Source organism: Cyanistes caeruleus, chromosome 1, assembly GCF_971803275.1.
Source record: "Cyanistes caeruleus chromosome 1, bCyaCae1.hap1.1, whole genome shotgun sequence".
NCBI lineage: Eukaryota > Metazoa > Chordata > Aves > Passeriformes > Paridae > Cyanistes > Cyanistes caeruleus.
In genome coordinates this window covers 40,388,280-40,410,319 of record NC_141701.1, presented here as the reverse complement: position 1 = coordinate 40,410,319, position 22,040 = coordinate 40,388,280, and the positions used below count along the sequence as shown (strand labels likewise).

At 37.0% G+C, this 22,040-nt stretch overlaps 1 protein-coding gene across 2 annotated transcripts in view; it reads right to left on the bottom strand.

Annotated features, from left to right (window-relative positions):
• Positions 1-22,040, bottom strand: part of ST18 (ST18 C2H2C-type zinc finger transcription factor) — a 237,748-nt gene that overhangs the window by 166,906 nt on the left and 48,802 nt on the right. Inside the window, exons 2-4 of one of the 2 annotated variants that reach the window (XM_086888301.1) lie at positions 13,419-13,564; positions 13,067-13,188; positions 1,295-1,424 (exon numbers count right to left, since the gene is read on the bottom strand). In XM_086888301.1, the coding sequence (XP_086744427.1) occupies positions 1,295-1,424; positions 13,067-13,129 (193 nt within the window). In that variant the 5' untranslated portion in view covers positions 13,130-13,188; positions 13,419-13,564. Of the gene's footprint in view, positions 1-1,294; positions 1,425-1,723; positions 2,221-13,066; positions 13,189-13,418; positions 13,565-22,040 lie in introns of those variants that run through there. The other variant, XM_086888311.1, reaches the window with a different exon arrangement.

Here is a 22,040-nt window from a genome sequence, read left to right as displayed (position 1 = left end):
GGGATGAAGTACATTGCATCCCACCCTGCTAACTTCTCCTTGACTTAAGGTCATAAAAAGATCAAATTTACACTTATTGTGTAGGCAGTTTATCTGTAGTGAATGAGACACTGCTAAAAAAAGCACCTCACAGTATATATCCAGCTGAAATCTGAAAACTCTATCTTAACACATTTATTATTACTAATTTGTTTTTTTTTTAATTTAACTGCTATCTCATGTCTCATGTCGTTTGCCTTATACAATTCCAAACATCTGACCTATGACGAAGATCAGAAGTACTACTGCAACACAAATACCAAAGTTGTGAATATAAATTTAACATCTTTAATCATCCCCATCTGAAATACTTCTGCTTCGCAGAACATGCTTCTCTCTAGAAGGTTTTTCAGTACAAATATTTGCTTTAATTAAGGCAGACCTTGCAGCTTTTATAACTACACACCAATGGATTGAGGTACAGTAGCAGGCTTGGCAATATAAAAGTATCACTGTAAATGCTTTGTCAAACCAAAGTCATCACCCTGTCTTATTGGGAGGAGTGATGAACTCACCACATCTTTTATACAACTAAATTAAATATAAACCAACCATTTTTAAACTGATGACAAGAAAAAAAAAAAAAAACCTAGTTCTTTATATGCTTTACAGTAAAAAGCAACTCTAGTTAGTCATAAGTGAGCAAACTTTTCCATCCTCATTTACCAAAGAACACTTTCGTTGTCAGCAAAACCCAAAACTTTCCAATTTTAAAAGCATATTTTTAGATCTCTTTGTTAAGAAATTCTTTTAAGTATGAATAACATACTTCTTACATATCATGAGAACTCGATTTCCTCTCACTTCTCTGCTGGTGGCTCTAAACAAACTTAAGTTTTTTCATTCACCTGTACTGTCTGGAGAAAAACCCCGACAACTGCTGACCACAAAAACAATGAAGCATTGTTGTTCTGTTGAAATAGATAGTAAAGTGGATAACATATAATTAATTCAATTTTATAACAGCAAGTTCCCTATTATTCACGAAGCTATTTCGCGCATTTTTGTTTCATTTTCCATAAAAACCTTTCTACATCCTGGATACAAAACCCCCTGAGCCCGGAGGTGCTGGTGCCCGTGCGCTGGCCAGCAAAGGGAGGAGAGGGGGTGCCCCCAGTGCCCGCAGCCCCCAGGGCAGCGCACCCCCTCTGCTCTGCCTCCACACACCATCAGCTTCACCGTCCGTGCTGGAAACCCGCTCCTGGCCCTGCCCAGAGAGCTCGATGCTTCTGCTCTGTGTGGCTTCTCCCCTTACCTTCAGCCGGGGACTGAGGATGGCTGTCCGCAAGGTTGCCCGGTCTTGCTGGGTTTGCCACCGCTCCGATACTCACGCTGCTGCTCCTAGGACTTGGATGAACAACTGGATCTGATCTGCTTATTGTCTGCTGTGTTAGAAAGAAAACATTTTGATGATCTGTCTCTAGAACTGGGCCTTTGCTCAATGAGCAAGTACATAATCGTTCTAAGATTTGCAAATCAGCCTCTTTTTCCACGTGTGGGAAATTGAAAATCTCATTAAAACTTCCTATAATTTAAAGGACTGAAAGACATTGATTTTCACTAAACAAGGTGTTGACTGGTTCACCATGAGACTGTCTTCTTTCCAAAAGGCATTTTAAAGCAGTACTTTCGTCCAGCTCTGTGCAAAATATTCCACAACAGCCCCAATAACTTTTTTCCTTACCTCTGGTATTCCAGTGAGGTCACATTCTGTTAAAAACATCCTGTCAAGCTTGGTACAAAAGGGCTCCAAAGAATCAGAATGCAGAAGCTATGCAACTTGCTGACTAACTTTGCTCTGTGTTATTTACCAACCACACAAAGAAAATGCTGTCTATTCAAAACACAGTTCAAAACTCTCTTCACAGAAAGTGAGTGAACAAACAGTCCCATGTCCGATGCTGTAGTCACATCTCCCATGAGGCCCGGTGATAGCTCTGGGGCATGGGACGGAGTGACACCACCAGCAGTCACTACAAGGCACTTTTGTAAACAAGTAGTGTGTGTGTGCAGAGGAGAAGGAGGAGGAGGAGGAGATGGGTGTTACTCTTTCTCTGTCTTAACATTATGCTTTATTTGCTTTATCAAGTTGAAGCAGAACTTCAATCTACTTGGTGCATTTGCTATAGTCCTTGCACAGGATTTTCCTCATTATAACTTTTATTTTCTTCCAGAAGGGATCTAAAAAGAACACATGGAATTTTTGCAGGATCTAGATTTGGAATTCTGGAGCTCAGTTAAGTAGCAAAAGTTAGTTCACAATCTTCCAGACTCATCACAGAAACGGAATGACTTAATCTATTTCATGACCAGAAAAAAATCCAAAATGGTCTAAGTACTATTTTAAATTCAACTATTCTTTGTAAATTCTTACTCCACTTGTTCAAAGGCACACCTTGGCAGAAATGTCTTTTTCAGCCCCCTAAAGGAAGAGAAAAACCATACAGACCCAACACTTCCAGTACTGACCACTGGCCTCTACTCACACCAAGACACTCCGGTGCCTTTCCTTATACTTACAATAAATCACAAACAACTGTTTCCACATTTGGAAGGATAATTGTCATCATTAATCCCTTTGTAATTTCATTTTTTAACTGTCAGACAAGCACTGGAATCCTATTTTTGCTGCACAATCCAAACCATCCTCACTTCCTATCTCCAAGGTATCTCTTCACATGCTTGTTTTTTTTTCCTTAACATTTATTTAGTAAATATTTTTTTGATATGTTTTCAAAGGTCTAAAAGACAGGTGTCATAAAACACCTGAAACGTAGGTTTGTGAGAGGAAAATATGAGACATAGTGACATTATTATGATGTAAAATAAACTCAGGTCGGAATTTTCTTTTATAGGGTATTGATCTGCACCTTTATGAACATTTATAGGCTTGTGACATAAGATATTCCAAACCTATATTCCAGGAATAAGTATCATTCCAGGTATGACATAAAGCACATTCAACTGCTGATATTCTTCAATAGCTGAATGGTCCATAACCAATAATTGGATAACAAAACTATAGCTTTTAAAATGGAAAGGTTTTCTAGAAATACATAAACCCTTAAAATACCTAGATACATTTCTTTCATGCAAACTAGAAAACAATGTCTCTAAAATACTAACGGTGAATGATCTTGCAAGTAAAAATGTCCAAGTAACTTAGGATTTCTTAAAAAAAATATGATTGTTTCTCACTATTCAACAATCAACCAGTTTTCAGTTAGAGCTGTGCCTTGGCAAGCAGTTCCATTCTCCAAAAGCATCTACTTACAGATATCAAGTGAACTTGCACTTGTCCTTAATAGCTGAAGATACTATACCAGTTGTTATTGCTTTTTAGTCTATAAAAAGCCAATAGGAAGATATCCACTTATCTTTGGGGTTTTTTTTATATTTCAAGTTTGCAGCATAAGTTCTTCTCATGTCATTAAAATTAGTAATGTACTACAGAAAAGTATACATACATTCTTCCCCTTTCCAAATAACCTCAATTTTCCACTTAATTTTCTGTGTCTCAGGAGCACATGCCCTGCCTACTAAAGTACTGCAGAATGTAGTAAGTTGATTATTTTCATGTATCACTATGAAGTCAGAAAGTCTATAATCCCTGTTTTATGGACTGGAAAAACCTTAGTCACATCTTCCTCTTAAGCTTTTTCTGAGGCCTAGTACCTATTTTTGAATAGGTCAGAACCAACATACATACACAAGAGCCAGGTATATAAAACATTTAGACTCTCAAGCCTAAGTGTCTGATGACTTTTTCTTCTCTGTTTCTGATCCTGTAACAAACTTTTGAGAGGTACACTTTACTTCTTTAGGGAACTCTACCAAATTACGTGAGTTGAAGAAATCTAGCAATAAAAATTTTGTTCCGATCATAGTCCTTCATATAATTCCAAGAGAATTTATTTTTTCTACTTTGTTGATCCTTGTGGATTCCACCCAATTCAGGATATTCTATGATTCTATAAAAATCAGCAACACTGTTGGAAGAGAGCAAAAAGTGGAGATGTCACTGTTAGAGAGACAGTTTCACGTTCTCTTGTTTAATGCTGTGGAATTCTGTTCTTTGATGCACCCGAGGTTATGTTTGCCATAAGTTTATTTTGTCATTTGCAACCTGGCTTTCTACATCCCACACACAAAATCACTTCAGTGATTTTCAGTGATTTTTTCAGTGGTCACTGAAGGGTGGCCTTTAGGCACTGTCCTTCCTTTGAATCCTTTCTAGGATGCCTGTTCCCTTAATTTTTGACATCAGTAACTCCCTTCAACTTCACAAGGATTATCAGGTTGTTTTATTCATGAGTCTCAAAACTGAGACAGCAAAGTCCAGCTCAGATTAGAAGGTACTCCAATCTGCTCTCACAATCTATTAATTTAACAGGACCAGCTCCAGTCTATATGTGTGTTTTTCAAGAATTGCCGTATACTTCAGTCTCATGGAGAAAGAGGGTTGGAAAGTTTAAGTTTTGATATTGATTTGCCAAATCCCTCACCTGGGAGCTAAGATGTGAACCTAATATGCCTAATTAATTAATTAATTAATTAATTTTACTAATATTAAAGCCTTTAATGCCAAATACTCTTCTCTCTGTCCAAAATAGCTCCACCAAATAGGAACTGAGATGAAGAAAGCTTGATACTAAATATGCACAGAGAGGACACCTGGCTTAGTCAGCAGCCTGATACAGAATTTTCTGGGGATGACAGGCAAAGCTAGCAAACAAAAATGGAAGGAGGTAGAAAGAAAAAAAGGAACAAAGTGCTGCTTCTGGCTATTCACAAAATATACACATCACTTTAAAAAAAAAAAAAATAAAAATACACGCACACAAAAAATCAGGTAGTTTGTGGATAAAACAGGTATCTCATAATTCCAGGAGCCACACTGGAAACCAAACACCCACATGCTCCCATCAGGTGGTTTAAAAAATAAAACAAAGAAAGATTTTTAATAATCCTGTGCTTCCTCCTGTTCCATGTAATTACCATGAATTACAGTCTGGAGTGATTCTGTAGAGAGGGTTGAGGGGACTGGGGTGAATTTGAAACAGATAAAAGCTGGGCAAACCACTCCAGTAGTCAGGCTCATGCAAAAGTACTAAACCAGAAACAAATGCTGCTGATGCTTTTGTTCTGGTCTTTTACTGAAGCTTATTCTGGCCTTCTGATGTGCCTCCTATAGGTTGCCTCTGCCAGGCAACTGTGCATGTGCTCACAGTCCCAACTGCTAGCATCACATTTATTTATTTATTTCCAACCCAAATAAACTCTTAATGGCTTAACATAAAACATTTTGGATTTTTTTTTTTTTTTTAAGCACACTAAATAATAAAAAAGCCAGAAGCACAAAAGGCCATAAGGGAATGAAAGGGATGATTGTTCAAAGCCCTATTAAAAGGTTTGTTGCTTTATTTATATATTTTTTTAACAGCACAATTTCAGAGCCTTTTAAAGAAGACTCCTCCTTCCCAGTTGCCTGCCAAGACAGTACTTAGCTGAGGGAGGGAGAGCCCTCTCTTTAAAAGAAGATGGTATCTATTAGAGAGAGAAAGGAAAGAGAGATACATAAAAAGGCTTTCCCAAAAACAGTTGTCCAGAAGGGTCAGTGAAAAGAAACAAAAGGTATGAGATGACAATTAAATGGAAAGAAGATGAGATCATTAAAGCAGAGCACACTGAGAGGAGAGGTTTTTACAGCAAAAATGGTTCTGTAAAGGTCATTTTAGTTACTCTATTATACTAACCAAGGCCCATATTTAGGCATCTGTCAGGTAGTAATTACAAAGCGTTTCACAAAAATTAACTCTGAAAGCCCTCTTTCATGAGGTAGGTGAGGGACAGAGACCCACTTGTGGGCAGGCAGAGACCAGGTTATTTCCACAGAAGACCAGAAGACTCTTTGGCATCATTACATGTTACAAAGCAACAGGCACAGAAAGATTAGTCTTCTTCTTGGTATGTTGCATTATTTAATTGCATTTATCAATTTGTCTGGGTAGAAGACATTTCAAATGCAGTTAAAATACCTAGAGATAAAGCTGAGGTCCATATTGGCTCTCTTTTCCTTTAGAAGCAAATATTACAGTCTAGGTCTCACTCTTAAAATAAGTTCCTCCAAAAATTGTCACTGGTTGAAAGCCTGTTTTCTCAAAGTGCTGTCAGCAATCACCATCACAGACATGATCACAAACCCCCAGGTAAGTCATGGAAATCTGAGTAAATGCTGCCAAATGAGCTTTGGTATTAACAGGACACAGTGGCCACTGATGACATGTCATGGTGGCTTTTACTGCCAGGGGATGGTCTGTGGTTTGTTCTGGCTGGATTTCTGTACAGCTCATGACACCACTCCAGACATTAGGAAAGATGTATCTCTGTTTTGAGAATGAGAAATCTCCTGTGCAGCTGAGGAGGGAGTTTGAAGAGCTGCACCTTTCCTGGTGGGCTACAATCAGCTACATCAGCTTGCACTGTCAAAGCCATTGGACTCTGGGGCAGTCTACACTGCAAAAGGGGTGCAGAAGCCTTTGATACTTCCCATCTTTTAAGAACAAGAAAGAAGCTAATACAAGAAGATATTTTCATTGTAGTTTTGATGCAACAACAACAACAAAAAAAGTCATCCAGCTCCCAAAGACAGGTTTATTAGAAACACCTCTGTTTCAGAAATGAAATTTCATCCTGTGAACCTAAAGACAGCTTTCATTTTCCTTCAGGTGTTTTATGATATGAAGCACCCATTTTAGTGACAATCTCCAAATCAACTCGGCTGGAAACTTTTAAAGGAAAACAACTGAAAATTTTTCAAGGACTCTTAGGTTCTCAGACTGATATGTAAGGGTCATAGATTAAGGTGCAAACAAATTCTTCAGAAATTATCCTTTTCCTTAACGGGTTATTTTTTGCCTGGGTTTGATTTCCTAAATTTATCAGGTCCTGAGATAGACATTAGGAGATGGAAAAGACCTTGGAAAGTGGTATGCTAAGTGACTTTCTGCATGACACAGCTCTGAAGCTGCTAGCACATTAACATGTGATTTTGAGATCAGAGAAAACTCCAAGCTAGGGTCCTTTTTCAGTGTTACCCAGTTTACCGGGCCTCTGCATGGAAAAAGAAAGGATCCATTACCTTATTTATCTACTGAAGGAAAATAGTGCAACCTTTCCTAAAGGAATCTTTGAAAGTATCTGAAATAATCCAAGGTTACACAGGTTAAACTAACAGATTTCTGTTGAAAAGAATATGGCTTGTACACTAGAGTCTTATAAAATTTTATTTCTTGTATTATACTGCTTTTAGTGAAACAATGATTAAACTATGATACATGCTGTGAGGCCATGCAATTCCTTGGAAAATCCATTAAAATTAGTGAAAAGAGAGAAAGGTGAAATTGTGTCCAACAGAAGGTACAGAGAGACTTTCAGTACTTAAGGAAATTTACTTTTTATGTGGCATGGCCAGGACGCTGCAATTTCTCTTTCCCATCCTGAATAGACGATGGGGTCTGTGTCACCTGCAGCTGTTGAGACTGGTGTTTCTTGCTGGCTGAAGGAAGGAGTCTTGGCAATGCATCCCTCACCAGGGAGTGTCACGGGAGGCAGAGAGGCTCACCACTGGTGAGACTTACAGAGACTACACAACAGACAGCAGTGATGACTGCAGTCACGGGCATGAGCCTCCCAGGACAGCAGATCAAAAGTGCTGCCTCTCACTGAGGCAAAGATTCACTTTGTTCAGAGCTGCTTCAGTGTGCACTGAAGTACAAGGCTGTGGGGGGCACACAGTGCGTGGCTTCCCCCTCAGTTTCCAGACAAGCTGCTTAAATCCATTAGATGTCTCCAGTGAATTCTGTGATCAGACAGTGCTCATGGTGAAGGTGTTCATTTCAGAATCCTCACTTTAAAAAACAGTTTGTGTGAACTAACCACAATCTAATTAAGAACAATATGGAAACTGCCTTTTTGGAGAGCCATTAGTAGGAGAGAGCATCTTGCCATGAGTTCCTGAGGACGAAGGGGCCAACACCTGACTCACTAGATGCACAGAAAAGTCTCAAGAGGCTTACAAAGTGCAGACATGTGAGGGTGATGGTGGTTTTTTTTCAGAGCTTGCTTTCTGGTTTGTGAAGAGCTTTGGCTGCCACCCAGTGGAGACTCGTACAAATTTTGTACCAATTTAGCTTCCCAGTCACAGTAGGACAGCTGGCTCCCTAGCTCTTCAGTAGTGGGAAAGGGAACACCTTAATAATTTTATTGCTTAGTGCCCACCAGTTATTCTGGATCACTATATTCCACCAAAAATTTCAAATATATTTATTAAATGCTAACCTAGGATCTTACAGTCAGACTGAAATTTTGCCTTGCATGTCTGCAGTGGTAGTTTCTGTAGGACAAAATTATGTTGTTAAATATAAAGAAATAGTGTTAAATACTTGTTCTATTATTGTTTCAGCCATAATATAACTTTTATTCTACAGGGGTTTTTTTGGCACTCTTTATGACCAAATATAGGATTTTGCACAGATAGGATCACTTGCACTATAATTTTACTAGCAAAAATATACAGCAAGAACAACTGACATTCCTACAAAACCTCTAAATCAAACTTGAAATACTGTCAGGATAGATAAGAAAGAAATTCAATCTCATGTATTAACAAGAAAAATTAGGCACAATTCAACATCTACACAGATTTATGTAGGTGCTATATCATTTTTCTTTCTATTAACTCATATCTGGCATACTGCTGCTCTAGTACAAACCTACTTTCTGATTGGTTTTATTTTTAAGCATGAAAAATAGTATTTCAAATAGTATTTTGAACATCTTTCTTGTGTACAAGAATAAGAAAGTGGAACTTACAAGGGACAAAGTTAAACAATCTAGTCTCTTGACAAGTTGTGAATGGGGAAAACCAATTCTCTGACCAGGTATGTCAGATTTTACAGAAAACCTCTGGTATCTTGGAAATTTCCCCCTCCCCCTTTGTCTGGACAGGTGTGCAAATGTTTTATGTTTGATTGCAAATAAGATCCTTTCCCTTGCATGTATTACTCTTGCTTTCAAATCTGCACTTCATCAAACTAAGAAACACTAAGTATGCTTTGGCATACTAAGAAAGTGTTGTTCAGACTTCTGGAATGCCATTAACTACCAGATCAGGAATCTTGTACTTGCTTATTAGCAGTGTCTTCTGTTAAAAGCTATTCTACTTGCGATATTTATTAACCAAAAAAGACAACATTTGTCTGCTTTAAAGGTCTGTGGTTAAGGCATTCACTTGGGACACAAACTTCAGACTCTTGCTTCTATTCTAACATGACAGAGTGTTTTGAAACCCATCTCTCATTCTTTCTGTTTATCCCATGTAGTCAAAAATCCCCTACATTGCCACATAGCCAGAATATGTTCCCAGGAGCATCCCTTCTGGGTCAGGTCACAGAATATAAGAATGTATCTTTTGTCAGGTTAAAAGAGAACAAGTGACTTTGTAGGATTGTAGTTAGAGAAACAGAGATAGAAAACACTTTGGCTCCAAGTCAAAGAGTTTTCCCTCTTTTTCTGTATTGCGTCTAAAATCTGGAAAAAACACCAGCTCAAACACTTTGTATTCTGTTTTGAAATGGGAGACCAAAACTCTGTGACTACACTGATTGCTCTGGTTGTGTGCTTATTCTGCCCAAATCAGTGCCTTGCAAGGACAGAAGTAATTTAGTGGCTCAAGAGTTTGCTGTTGATAAATTCTACATGCTTATTAGCCCATGTTTGAAGGACAGCTTTGTACCTTCACTTCCCTCTGAACTATAATTCCTGCTGCACAGCAGCTTCAATAGTTTTGACACTTACAAGCATTTTATTATCTTTGGGAACTCTTTACATTCAGCTTTGCAGCAGTTTTCTTAAAAGTCTGGTCAAAATTTAACTTTAAAACTTTCCTGCACCTTTAGGAGAATTCTCAACAGTTCAATTAAAAGAGCGTAAAAATTTTGAACATAAACATTTGAAGATTTATAGCAATGAACAAATCTGAATTCATGAAGTGGGGTGCTCTTTTCCAGTGGCTCTGATGAACAATTTCTGGTCAATGTATTTTCACACCTCAAGGGGGAGACACAAGAACACAATTTCTTCACTTAAAATGACCTGATGCTTTTACATCCTGTAAATTACATTTATCAGGAAAGTTGTCTTTACCATTTGCTCTCTCATGAACACAATACTAGCTCTGGAAACAAATGGGCTGGCACAGAGGAGTGTGCCATACCACATCATAATAAACTGACTTAAAATTCAGGGATATTAGGCTTCCACTGATGTACATGGAAGGAAATGTGCAAGAAAATCCCAAGTACCTCCCAAGGAGATAACACAGATGTTGAGCTTCTAAGCTTCCCTCTTAGAAAGAGTTTGTTCTAGGAATTTAGAAGTGGGAAAGATTAATTATTTCCCATTAAATTGGTCTTGTTATTATATACACTTCTTATGGGACCAGCATTTTATTTTAGCCATTTCTAGCTGCCATCATAAGAATGTTGCTACAATTTTAAGACAAAAGAAGTTCAGCTAGATGGGTGATTTGTGTTACCACAGGTATCAAATTTCATAATTTGTCATTTGTACATAAACTTCTGTTGATGGAACAATCCTCAAGGATAAAGAATATCCACTCAGCATGTGGACGTCTCGAAATTTGATTTGGCTCAGAGCAATGCCTCAAAATTAATTTCTCCACCACATTTGTAGCTGGATTGCTCTGAGTCACCAGTCAAATAAAATTTAACATTATTTTTTCTCCAGCAGTGCAGTATAGGTCAGTTTGGCTAAATACATCACAGAATGGACTGAAAGCTGCACTACTTCTTGAAGGATTTGCAAACCACTACTAACAGTGATATAAACCAAGGTAAGGAAACACTGCAGTGTTCAACAGCTGTGTTGACAGCATACATTAATTCAAATAATTAATTCAGTACTTGGACTTATCCTGGATAAACTAAAGATAGTAGTTGTCCTGGCAGCTATTGAAAAGCATATCACTGCAATTTCTAAAAACCTAAACTGAAGAACACAGGAAAGAAAGAAAAATGCAAGACAGAAAACAGAAAAAGTTGAACGCAAAACAAACCCTGTTAATGTGAGTTGTTCAGAAACTTCCCTGTAGTCATCACACTGAGCCTAATAACCTAAAACTTATTTTATATTCCCCTGTTCTTCAAGAGAATGATATTCTCAAAATAAATCAGTACACTAATAACACTGGAAAATAGTCAATAATTTTATGTTTGAAGACATACCAAAATCAGGTTTTTTCCCCCATCATTTTATGGATCAAATGGAACAGATCTTAATTTCTTTAAAAAGGGATAAAAACCCTGGAGTAATTAAATTTGTTTTCAAAGGTCTTTAACATTATATGTTGCTCTGCCTTACAAAAGCAATTGTTAATAATCAAATAAATTAACCTCTTGAAAGAAATCCTTGCAGAATTTTGAGATACTTACAGACCAGTATATGTAGTATTATTGCAGTGCATTTTGAATTAGCTCAAATAATTGCTCAAAGCTGAATTTAAGTTGCTCAGAGGGCTGAATCAGAATATGCTTTTTCTTGACAGAAATACATTCACAGAAAAGGGAGAAAAGTAAACAAGAAATGGAGCCTCATCAAAACAAGGTTTTGTTTAATAGGAATGGTTGGTTCTGAAAGTACTGAAACACTTAATTTTGAAATTGAAGCCAGTGATGCTAGAAGAGTTCAGAGAAAATAGCTTCATTTAATGATATCTTTCAAAATCTCTATTTTTAATGAAGTTTTTCTGACATTATAAGCTTGAAATACCGGTATTATGAGAAAAATCATTTCAGAATAGCTCTATGATGCTTTTGGCATATGCTTATTATGTTATTGTGTCAGAGAATCTGACGAATAAAGTCAAACCTTGAAATACAAACAATAAAATACTTATGAAAGTTTCATTAAAAAAATGTTGCTTTCTAAGCACTACAGTAGAAACTACTAATAGTGTTTAAAGTAGTGTAAACAATAGAGTAGAAACACTTCAAGGTATATAGTGCAATGGTAATTATAAAGAATACAAAATTAATTTGAAAGGAGAGCATAGATGGATTATGACAAAAAATCCTCATGTTCTCCAAAACTTAAATTTGAGTGTGAGTTTAATAAATGTATACTATGTCTTAAAAGGTAAGAAAAAAAAGAACATTATAATCTAAGAAAATAAATTAATTTAAAAGTGGGTTTGAGCTCTATAAGTAGACATTGCAGGAAACTTATATCTGTAATTCTTAATGACTGCTCCATTCATTTCAATATTTTTAGTGAGTTTACTACCATAGAATATCGATACTTCAAATTTCAAACACAACATCTCATATGATAGAAAGCAGTGAATAACTGTAAATAGATAAAAATGGCAGCATTTTTATTGAAAGAAAGGTTTCATAAAAGGCATAATATTTTTTTTCTACAATATCAATCCCCAAGCCACCCTAGAAAACCCTTCTATTTCTTTGTGAAGATCCTAAATATTTCTGGTTCTGACTGCATTTTCCATTATGGATTTAGTTTGGTTTCCATAACAGAGTTCCAAATGCATAGATCACTCTTAAATACACCAGTGGATGTTTCACTAGAAGGAGTCACTTCGTATTCCTTTCCAACTTCCTCCCAGCATACATCAGCTTCACTTCTAGATAAAATCTCTGAGTCTTCCCTCACCACCTGAAGATGCACAAAGGTAGGCATTTTTCAAGCTACAATTAGGAGCTGATGACCTGTAAGCTTCCCTTAGCACACCCTCAGCACATGTAGAACTAAATATTAAATTATTGCCAAGAAGCTACAGGTTATACGTGCTCATCTGAACAGAAGAAATTGATTAAAAAGGTAGAAGCATTCTGAATGCTGAAAAAAAGCACTGCAAAAGCACAGTTTTGAAGGTTTTGCTAGCAGGTTTATCACAGTATTTATAAAGCTACTTGTTACCCAACTGTACCTGTGTTTTAGACTGGATTTCAGGCTCCTGCTGAACTTGACATATGCTTCCTTCCTCTTCCATTGAGCTTGAAAATGAATTTCCAGAGACTTCCTCAAAAAGGAAAAATTCAAATTCTGGGTCTGAGACAAAAAGAAAAAAAGAATAATTAAGCATTTATAACGCTTGCTTTCATCATATGCTGATTCATTAAATTAAGTTTTCATAAGTCGTGTCTGTTTTGCTCATGAAAGCAATTGGTAAGGGATGTCCCCATCCCCATCTCATGGATTCATGGACTCATGGACTGCCATCTTACCAGAGGATAGAGCAATACATGGTAGGGAACTGCAGAAAGTAGGAGCAAACCCACCTCCAGAAGGCTAGGCAAAATGGGAATCTCAAAAAGATTTTCATCTTATTTCCCTCCTGATCCCAGCTCTGTTGAGAGAGTGATTGGGTGGGAACCTGGTTTCTGGCCACTTCTTCCTTTCAGGAAAGGGAAAGAAATCTTGAAATCTGAGAAAAAAAATGGAACAAACAGTCTGGTAAGTAGGTATGAGCAAATGAAATGCAGTCAACAAAAACCAGAAAATTTGCAAATGGACTGACTACAGCCAGATATACCGAGATGGAATTAGGTGAAATGACAATTGTGATTTCAATAAGGATTGGTTGAGCAAGCTTTGGTCCATTCCCCTGCAGTTCACATCATCCCATTAGCTTTTAGTGCTTTCACTTTGTTTCTGAATTTTCTCATTTTTTTTCGCCGCTCATTTCTTCAATTTCTTCTCCTGCCTCTTTGTTAATTTTCTTCCCTGATTTTGAGATTTTGGTGGGAATAATTCTGGCAAGTTTCACGCAGGTGTTCCTTGATAGCATACTCTCTGTGACACCAGAAGATGCAATAGGGATGTGAATGTGAGAGGCAATCAATGTAATATCCCAAAGTAATGCAGAAAGAGTTCCCAAAAGTATGTTTGCAGAACCCCTAGAATCCTTAAAGAGGATGTGATGAAACTTCATAGGATAAGTATCAGATGTGTCCAGCAGCAAACAGAAGGTCATCTGGGTTTTTTATAAGAGGAGTCAGCTTGAAAGGACATATAGGAGGCGATAAGAGAAAGTTTGTGGTTGCAGAGAGAGACCTGGGAGTAGGAAAGCACTTAGAGCAGTACTCAATCTGTCTGGCACTGGCAGAAATCACTTTGCTGCCATTGTAACCCTCTGTAGGTCTGACACAGCATGGTCCCTGTCCCAGGCAGAGCAGGCTGAGCCACCCTGATGGGTGACAGGACAAGGTGTGGTGGAAGAGGGAGCCCCCAGCTCAGGAGAGGGAGCTGCAGAAAGCAGGAGCAAAGCCAACTCCAGCAGGGTAGGCAAGCAGGGAAACACAAAAAATGTGGGCATGCCAGTAACCATTCATAAAAGATGTGTATATAAGGTGGAAAGAAACATGTGCATGACTAAAAATTTTTGGCATTTCTTATGAAAAGGATATTTTGAACCTGCTAAGTTCATTAAAATTTTGTATCTAGTGAGGTATATCTGCTGCTCTGCTGGCACTGGACTGGAATCAGTTAACTGATTCCCAGTTAATTATACGTCATTAATTTGTCAGAATATGTTTAAATCCTGATTCAATTTAAACCATGTGAGTTCTATATAATAACTTTCTATGTGAAGAGAAGAACCTGAATGGAATTTCTGGACAAGCTCCATGTATTAAATGATTCATATGTGATTCACCTGCTCCAAGTGCATATCTAAACCAATTTAGTTAAAAGACAACAATGTTAAGAGACCTGGCACTCTGGGATGAATTATACCAGACTGAGTCAAAAGATTGGAAAAGGAAATGTTGCAGTATTTGTCTATTTTTCTGTGGTCAGCATAAAATGTTAGACCTTAACAGACTTATCCAGAAATTTCAATCTCCTTGGCTGTCTTAAATCTCAGTTCTCTTTGGCTGTTTTGTCTTGTGAAGATAGAATATGTTCTATTCCTTGCAAGACCAAATATAAAACCTGAGCTTCAGCTTGACTGCAGAAGACCACTTGCTGTGTTTTAATTTCTTAGCAGGAGGCTGTCAATGTCGAACATTCAGTCAGCAGAAGTTTGCCATCTTCAAAACACAGCAGATCTTTCAGCCTTGAGCACTCATAACCCCATAACACCAAGGAATCTCTTTATTACTGGTGAGCCATTATCTATTAATAGCTATTGATGAAACCATTACCACTATTTTGAAATTTATTGGTGGATCTGTTGATGGACATGTATCTGCTAATGTTCTGTGTCAATTTAATTTTGAGCCAACAGGCTGTGACAGTGACTGGAACCTTACAAACAACTCCCAGTAAGCAAACCTACTGTCAGTGGATAATGGCACCGGACTTTTACGAAAGATGTTAGGACTGAACCTAAGAACAGCATCTAAAGGGAAGGAATTAGCATATTTTTTATCATGACCCCCAGTTGCAACTCAAGACAAATGGCACCTTTAAAACAACAGCTGGTGTCAAATGTGGCTTCAAAGTTCACCCCCAAAAGAGCCCCAGGTACTACGGCACCACAGGATAGTTTTCTTATTTTTTCCTGCATTTCTGAACTTTGATTTACCTGTGAAAATTGCAGTATCCTTTTAAGAGTAAAGAAGCTGGGCCTTCAGGAGAAGCCTTATATGCATTTCTATGTTGCAACAGTTCAGACACGATTTTTCAGGTCAAATTTTATTGCTTAAAGTAAAATATCTGTGTGGTGATTTTTTTCATGTAAGCTGAGATCCTAAATCCTATATTATCTTATTACCTTATATTCTCTTTTTATAACCTAAGCAGGTTAGTTGAAGACAAGAACTAATGACAGAAGATGAACTGGCATCTCAGACTCAGTACTGAGTTCATTGCATCATGTGCTAGACCTTCTGTGTATGCACAAAGGTGTTCTAAAACCACACAACCAAATCATTCAAAACTACGTTTTTTTGGGGCACAAGATAGCAGGTTTCCTTTAATTGGAATTCCCAGACCCCAAAGGCCATTGATTTTATGCCACAGTTTACAGTTTGTGGCACAATCACTTTAAACAACTGACTGCCATGGTGAGAGGCTTCAGTTCAGCCCAGTACCAAAAGCACACACAAATATGTGAATGTATACACAAGTTTTCAAAAGTTTATTGTTCTTTAGCTAGCTATCTCTTAACTTTTGTTGTAGATTGTCCACTTTAGAATGATGTGTTATATATAAACATACATGGTATGTATTAAAACCAAATATCAAGGAAATATTCATCAAAATTTTCTGTTTAAATCTCACTAAATTTACAGAGAAAGAAGTAATGATAAGTTTAATTGCTTACCTAAGATTAGTGCTACTAGATATTGTCTGGAAATGCATTAAAACTAATTACTTCTCTTCACAGTAAAACATTGAAAGGAAAACAATGATTTTATGTTCTCAGAGAGAACTTAAAATTAAGTGACCAGGAAATGTCCATAAAGAATAAAATTCAGATTCTAAAAGGGCCCAGAAAAAAAAGGAACTTTTCCAAATTTCAGTTGATGGCATACAGAACATAGAAAAATTAGTTTTCTTTAGAAGACTGTATAGATATTTATGCTCTGCCAAGATAAGGTGGAGACATTTCCATTTCATGGGATTCTATTTCACTTGTTCCTGTCCTTCTGATCATCTCTCTTACTTGTCACGAAGGAACAATAAGCGAAGAATTCAGGGATGAAAGTATGGAGGTTTGCATCTGCTAAGCCTACTCAGAGAACCAAGAGAGGAAAATTAAGCACTTGGAATGCTCAGGAAGAGAAAAGCAGAGAAAGCAAAGTGCCCCTTTCCAGAAGCTGCTGAGACCTGGACAACCATTTTAACTCAGGCAGCTTAGCTTAATTGTTCACTTTTTCGACATTCCTGAGTTATACATGGACATTTTTGTGAGGATTGCATCTTAACACCTAGGAGACAACAAATATCTTTGTACATTTACTTTCCAGTATTGTAGAATATTAAATTTCCTGAGAATGTCACAGCTGGCATTTTGGAATGCATTATAATTTGAGAAGTAGTCAAGTTGTAGCTAATTTCCTGCATAGCAGCCCTCACAGTGCTGTGCTTTGTATTGATAGTTTTGGGGGTTTTATCATCTAAAACTAACTCAAAGTACAAGGGGGAAAAAGATATCTCTGTTTTATGACACATTGTTGAAAGGTTTCTCTACCAAGTTTGTACTTTACTACACTAAAACTCCAGTAGTTCTCATTTTATACCACTGAAGATTTAAGGATCACTACACATATCAGAATTCACTTTATGATTTACAGGTATGATGATAAATTCATCCATCAAGCAAGAAGAATTTGGACCTGATAAATTATGTTTGCAATAATTTCTCTATGATCAGTGCTTTTGAAAACATTTCAAAGCCAGTATTAAAGACATGAATTCCAGAAGCCTTAAAATTCTTAATCACAGTCTTATACAAGTCATCCACAGGAAACTATGCAGAGAAGGCAACAGCTGCCAGCATGGCTCCGAACAAAGAGGTGAGGTTGTCCCCAGTGACCATGAATAGCAAAAAACATGTCAGCTAAGGAAACCAGAACCCCTGCTATTATCTTGAGAAAATGATCCAAACCCTAGAAACCTTAAAATAATTTCTTCAAAACGTATGACCTCTGTAACTTCTACCAAATTATGACAGTCCAAAAAAAAAATTATTATTATTTTTATTTATTTTTTTATTCTTTTTTCTACAGAGAAGAGTATTTGTGGAAAAGTGACTTTCACTACAAGGCATTACCAACATTTTTTTCACTTCAGCCCACCTTAACTTTTCTTAAGAGAGAGGACAAGAGTGGCTCAGCCTTCCTACAGGGAGGTACATTGGAACAGAGAAAACCCCAGCTCAGACAAGCAGGTATTTGTGGGCAGATCCTCACTGCTGACATGGCATGGCATTCTAAATGTACTTCAACACATTTAGAAATAAAAAAATGCACATTTGGTACTGTGGTGTGCATTTAAGTCTGTGTAACATGTAAGCAACCATGTCTGACATTTATCACATCTCATGATCTGACTTCTGACTCCTTTTCCAAAGGAAGTCCTCAACAGTCAGTAGTATCTCTGAAAGAATATTCTGAGGAGATCAGCTTGAGTTTTTATATAAGATACACAAACCTGCACTCAAGGAGCTTTATTCTACATGGAATCTCAATCAAATTAATTTGTGTTCTAAAGAAGGAAAGTCATCAAAGCAAAGAGCTTCTTGGTTTTGTGTTTCAAGCACCCTAGCAGTGCAACTTTCAATGCATGAAGAGAAAAAATACCATGAAACAAACCCTGTGAAGCAAGATTAAAAGCAGTTATGTGTTTCCTTTTCAACACTTTTCATCCAGGTCAAAAAGTCAGTAACACAAGGTGAAAGTCAGACAAATATAAAAATATGCAGATACCAAAGGAGTCGAGTCATTTGCACTGAGATTTCTAAATTAATTAATCAAATAAATAGAAATAGAATTTTACAGGAATACAGTTGTTCAGAGGAACTAAACTATACAGGGAAGACTTAGTCAAGGAAAGCTGAAGTTAGGACTGGGAGATATTTGAAATGCTCATTCTTACAGTGAAGGCAAAGGTGACAATTCAGAAAACAAAGACACAATCTCAATAATTCAATACTGAAGGAACAGAGATTATGGATACAAATTCTGTGGTGATCTGGAGCTGAGGCACTCCTCTGCTGGAATGCAAGCTTGAATCTTTCCGATTTCTGATCTGGCTGGTGAATCATGATATTTCATCCTGTTGCTGTCTGATGTCAGAGAAAGCTGAATTTCTTGACTGCTCCCTTCAAACATCCACTAAGAAAAATGGAACTTAACTTCAACACTTGTCTGCCCACAACAGTAGATGGATGTTGCTGAAATGCACAGCTTCACAAGGAGGCAGGGCAGAGAATGATTCCTCCCAAACAAAGGATGAGTGAGTTTAATGAAGCTGGTTTTGGATTCACCCTCAAACAGAAGAGGTGGACCCACCCATAAAATGTCAGGCTGCTGTGTCAAGACCATACATCCCAGAACAGAGTGGTGAAATCTTCTGGGATGACAGTGATTCTAAATGACTCAACTCCACCTTAAAAGTCAGGAGAAGGCACTACTCTCAGCAGAGTGAGTGTTCAGAGAGGGAACATCGACAAGAAACTTTATCAATAGCTCTGCAAATAGAATGGAATTGCACATATACTATTTTTGTGAATTTTCATGTTTTATGGGATTATTTAGGAAAGCTAAACTTTCTATAGGTGCTGATTTTGAGCTCAGATATTAGTTAGCTTATTAGTACTTAGCATTCATAAATTCTGCCCATTAACATTCTGTTGCCATAGTCATTAAGAGAGAAAAAGCAAAACCAGAATGTGAAGCATAAATGGGTGAATGGTGTGAGTGGGGTCATGTCATGACAGACACAGTAAGAGAGTTAAAAATTTTGTCTAAGGGTATAATTACAAAGACAGTAATTTCCCCACTTCTCAAACTCATCAGAATGGATGGAGAAGATGTTTTTATTTCAGCCACTTTCCCATTTTATTTTCTACCTAAAATAAGGAGTATCTCACGGATGTTTTGGGAGAGGGAAAAAAGATGTTATTATGATCACTATTATTAAAATCATAAAGCAGTATCCACTGTTGCTCTGTAAGGATCCTGAAAAAAATTTTATCTGGAGATAAAATTAAAAATTTTTGGGATTCTGCTCTGTATGATGAGGAATATTTTCCCAGCAAGATGTGCAGATGACAGAATATGGCAAAGTTTCCATCTTTATAGGACTGGCAGTTTCTCTTTACCTCCTTACTTCATTTAACCCAGATACTACCTCTCTGGGCACAAATAGCACAGATTAACACCTGGGCTATTTCTGTAAAGGCAGCTTGAAAAGGAGAGAAGGAAAAACACTGAGCACTCATCTAGCAGTGCTGCAGTTGGGGTTTTTTATAATGATGTAAAATCTATAAAGGAGTCTTTGCCAAAGTAATGATTATTCCTGATTATAGTGCAGAGAGGCAAGTCAATAAGTCAGAATTGATTGGGTAAAAAACCAAAAAAACAGAAATAAATAAAAAAACAACAAAAACAACAAAAAGGCAACAAAAAAGAACAAACCTCAAGGGAAAGCTTGTTCTGCAAAACATTGCTGCAATGGCAACCCGAATCAGATACCTCTAATACAGTTTTATTTGGACTTGAAGCTTTGGACTTCCCTGTGCAACAGTTCTCTGCACAAAATTGGAGAAAACTGAATATAAACCACACCTGCCTCTTTGTGACCCTCTGTGGTCACTGAGTCCAAGAATTGTCAGGAGTTGCATCTTCAACAAGTCATGAAATAATGTTTGGACACATTCTTGTACAAGGAAAGTATTAAAAAACTACTTCCAAGGCAAGCATCTAAGTCATTCCTAGGAAGTTTCATCTTCCTTGTATTTTGTACACGTGATGATATGAATGAATTTAATAGCTCAAATAATTTGCCTGTTATCATATATTTAAAAAAAAATGATAACTCCACTGGAAGCTGACTAAAATTCTAGGAGAGCACAATCTATTCTTTATGACAAAGAATTTGACAATACCATAGTTTTTCTCTGAGAGACATTTTTTTGAAGGTATCCACAAATGAAAATTGTACATTGAGTGTGAGAAAAACATTTTCAGTTTTGCAAACTATTTGAAAGAAATGGAGAATGGGGTGTGGGGGCAACCCACCCACCTCAGGTATTCACAAATATTAATGTGAGACTACAGCATATTGACAAAAATAAAATACATTATTTTTACTTTTGAAAAACTTTTTGTATTTTAATTCATCCTATCAGAATCACTGCCTCAATTCCAAGAGAAAGGTTTCTGCTGTTACCCATCAAACTTGAAAATGAAAACAAGTACAGCTTTACTTCACTGATAGCCAAAGGGGAAGTTGCCACTCCAACACCACAGGTCATGTGTTCATGTTTTATCATCTAAGAAAAAACATTCATTTTGAAAACATAACATGTCCTATCTGGATCTACATAACATCTTTCAGTTTCAATTGCCTACAAAACCCAAGGTCATTGTTAAAGTTTCTGTTATATAATTTAAAAATCACCAGCTGGCTCTGTTTCATATTAACTTTTCCTCTTCTTTCTTTAGCATTTTATCCTTCTTTCTTTAGCATTTTCCTCAGCTCCCACCTTCTTTTAAACACCCATAATAACATCATTTCACAGAATTTTTCCTTTAAACAGAAAAAAGAGACTCTTACTTGTTTGAAGTTAGAAAAAAACAGCTCCAAGGGCAGCGTGGCACTATGCAAAAGGGAAGCTTATAATGACAAACTTTTGAAGAACTCTGGTCTTAAAACCTGGCCCTTACACAGACACAAAAGTTTCCACAAACTTTGAGCTCATGTGACCAACTTATCCTCAGCAGCAGCTTCTTCTTTTCTCATGGATTCATATTCAAAACTTCCACTGCAGAGTACACAGTTTTACTTACTGCCTGCAGGTTACTTTGCATTTACTTCTTCCTTGTGATCTTTATTGTTTACTTTGGCCCTGCAAAACACTTCTATACCTCAGTGCAGTGCCTAAGAATTTTCTCCCAAATAATTGTAGCCTTTTTGGGAATATATCTTCAGAAAATAGAGGCAACACCAGTAAACTTGTATTACTTAATTAAAAATTTGTTTTCTGTTGGATCCGATGAGCTTAAAGGTCTTTTCCTAAGATAAATTACTTTTGATTGAATGATTTTATTAAAATATTCCTGGCAAAATAGTAGATAAAATTCATGGCATCTATTTAGGATAGTATCTTTGTAAACTGCTTTAAAAGTGGACATTGAAGTCTGAAAGAAACATGTAAATGTCTCCTTGATATTATCTCAAATTCAATATTGAATATGTTTTAGAAATTATAATTTTAATAGTTCAGT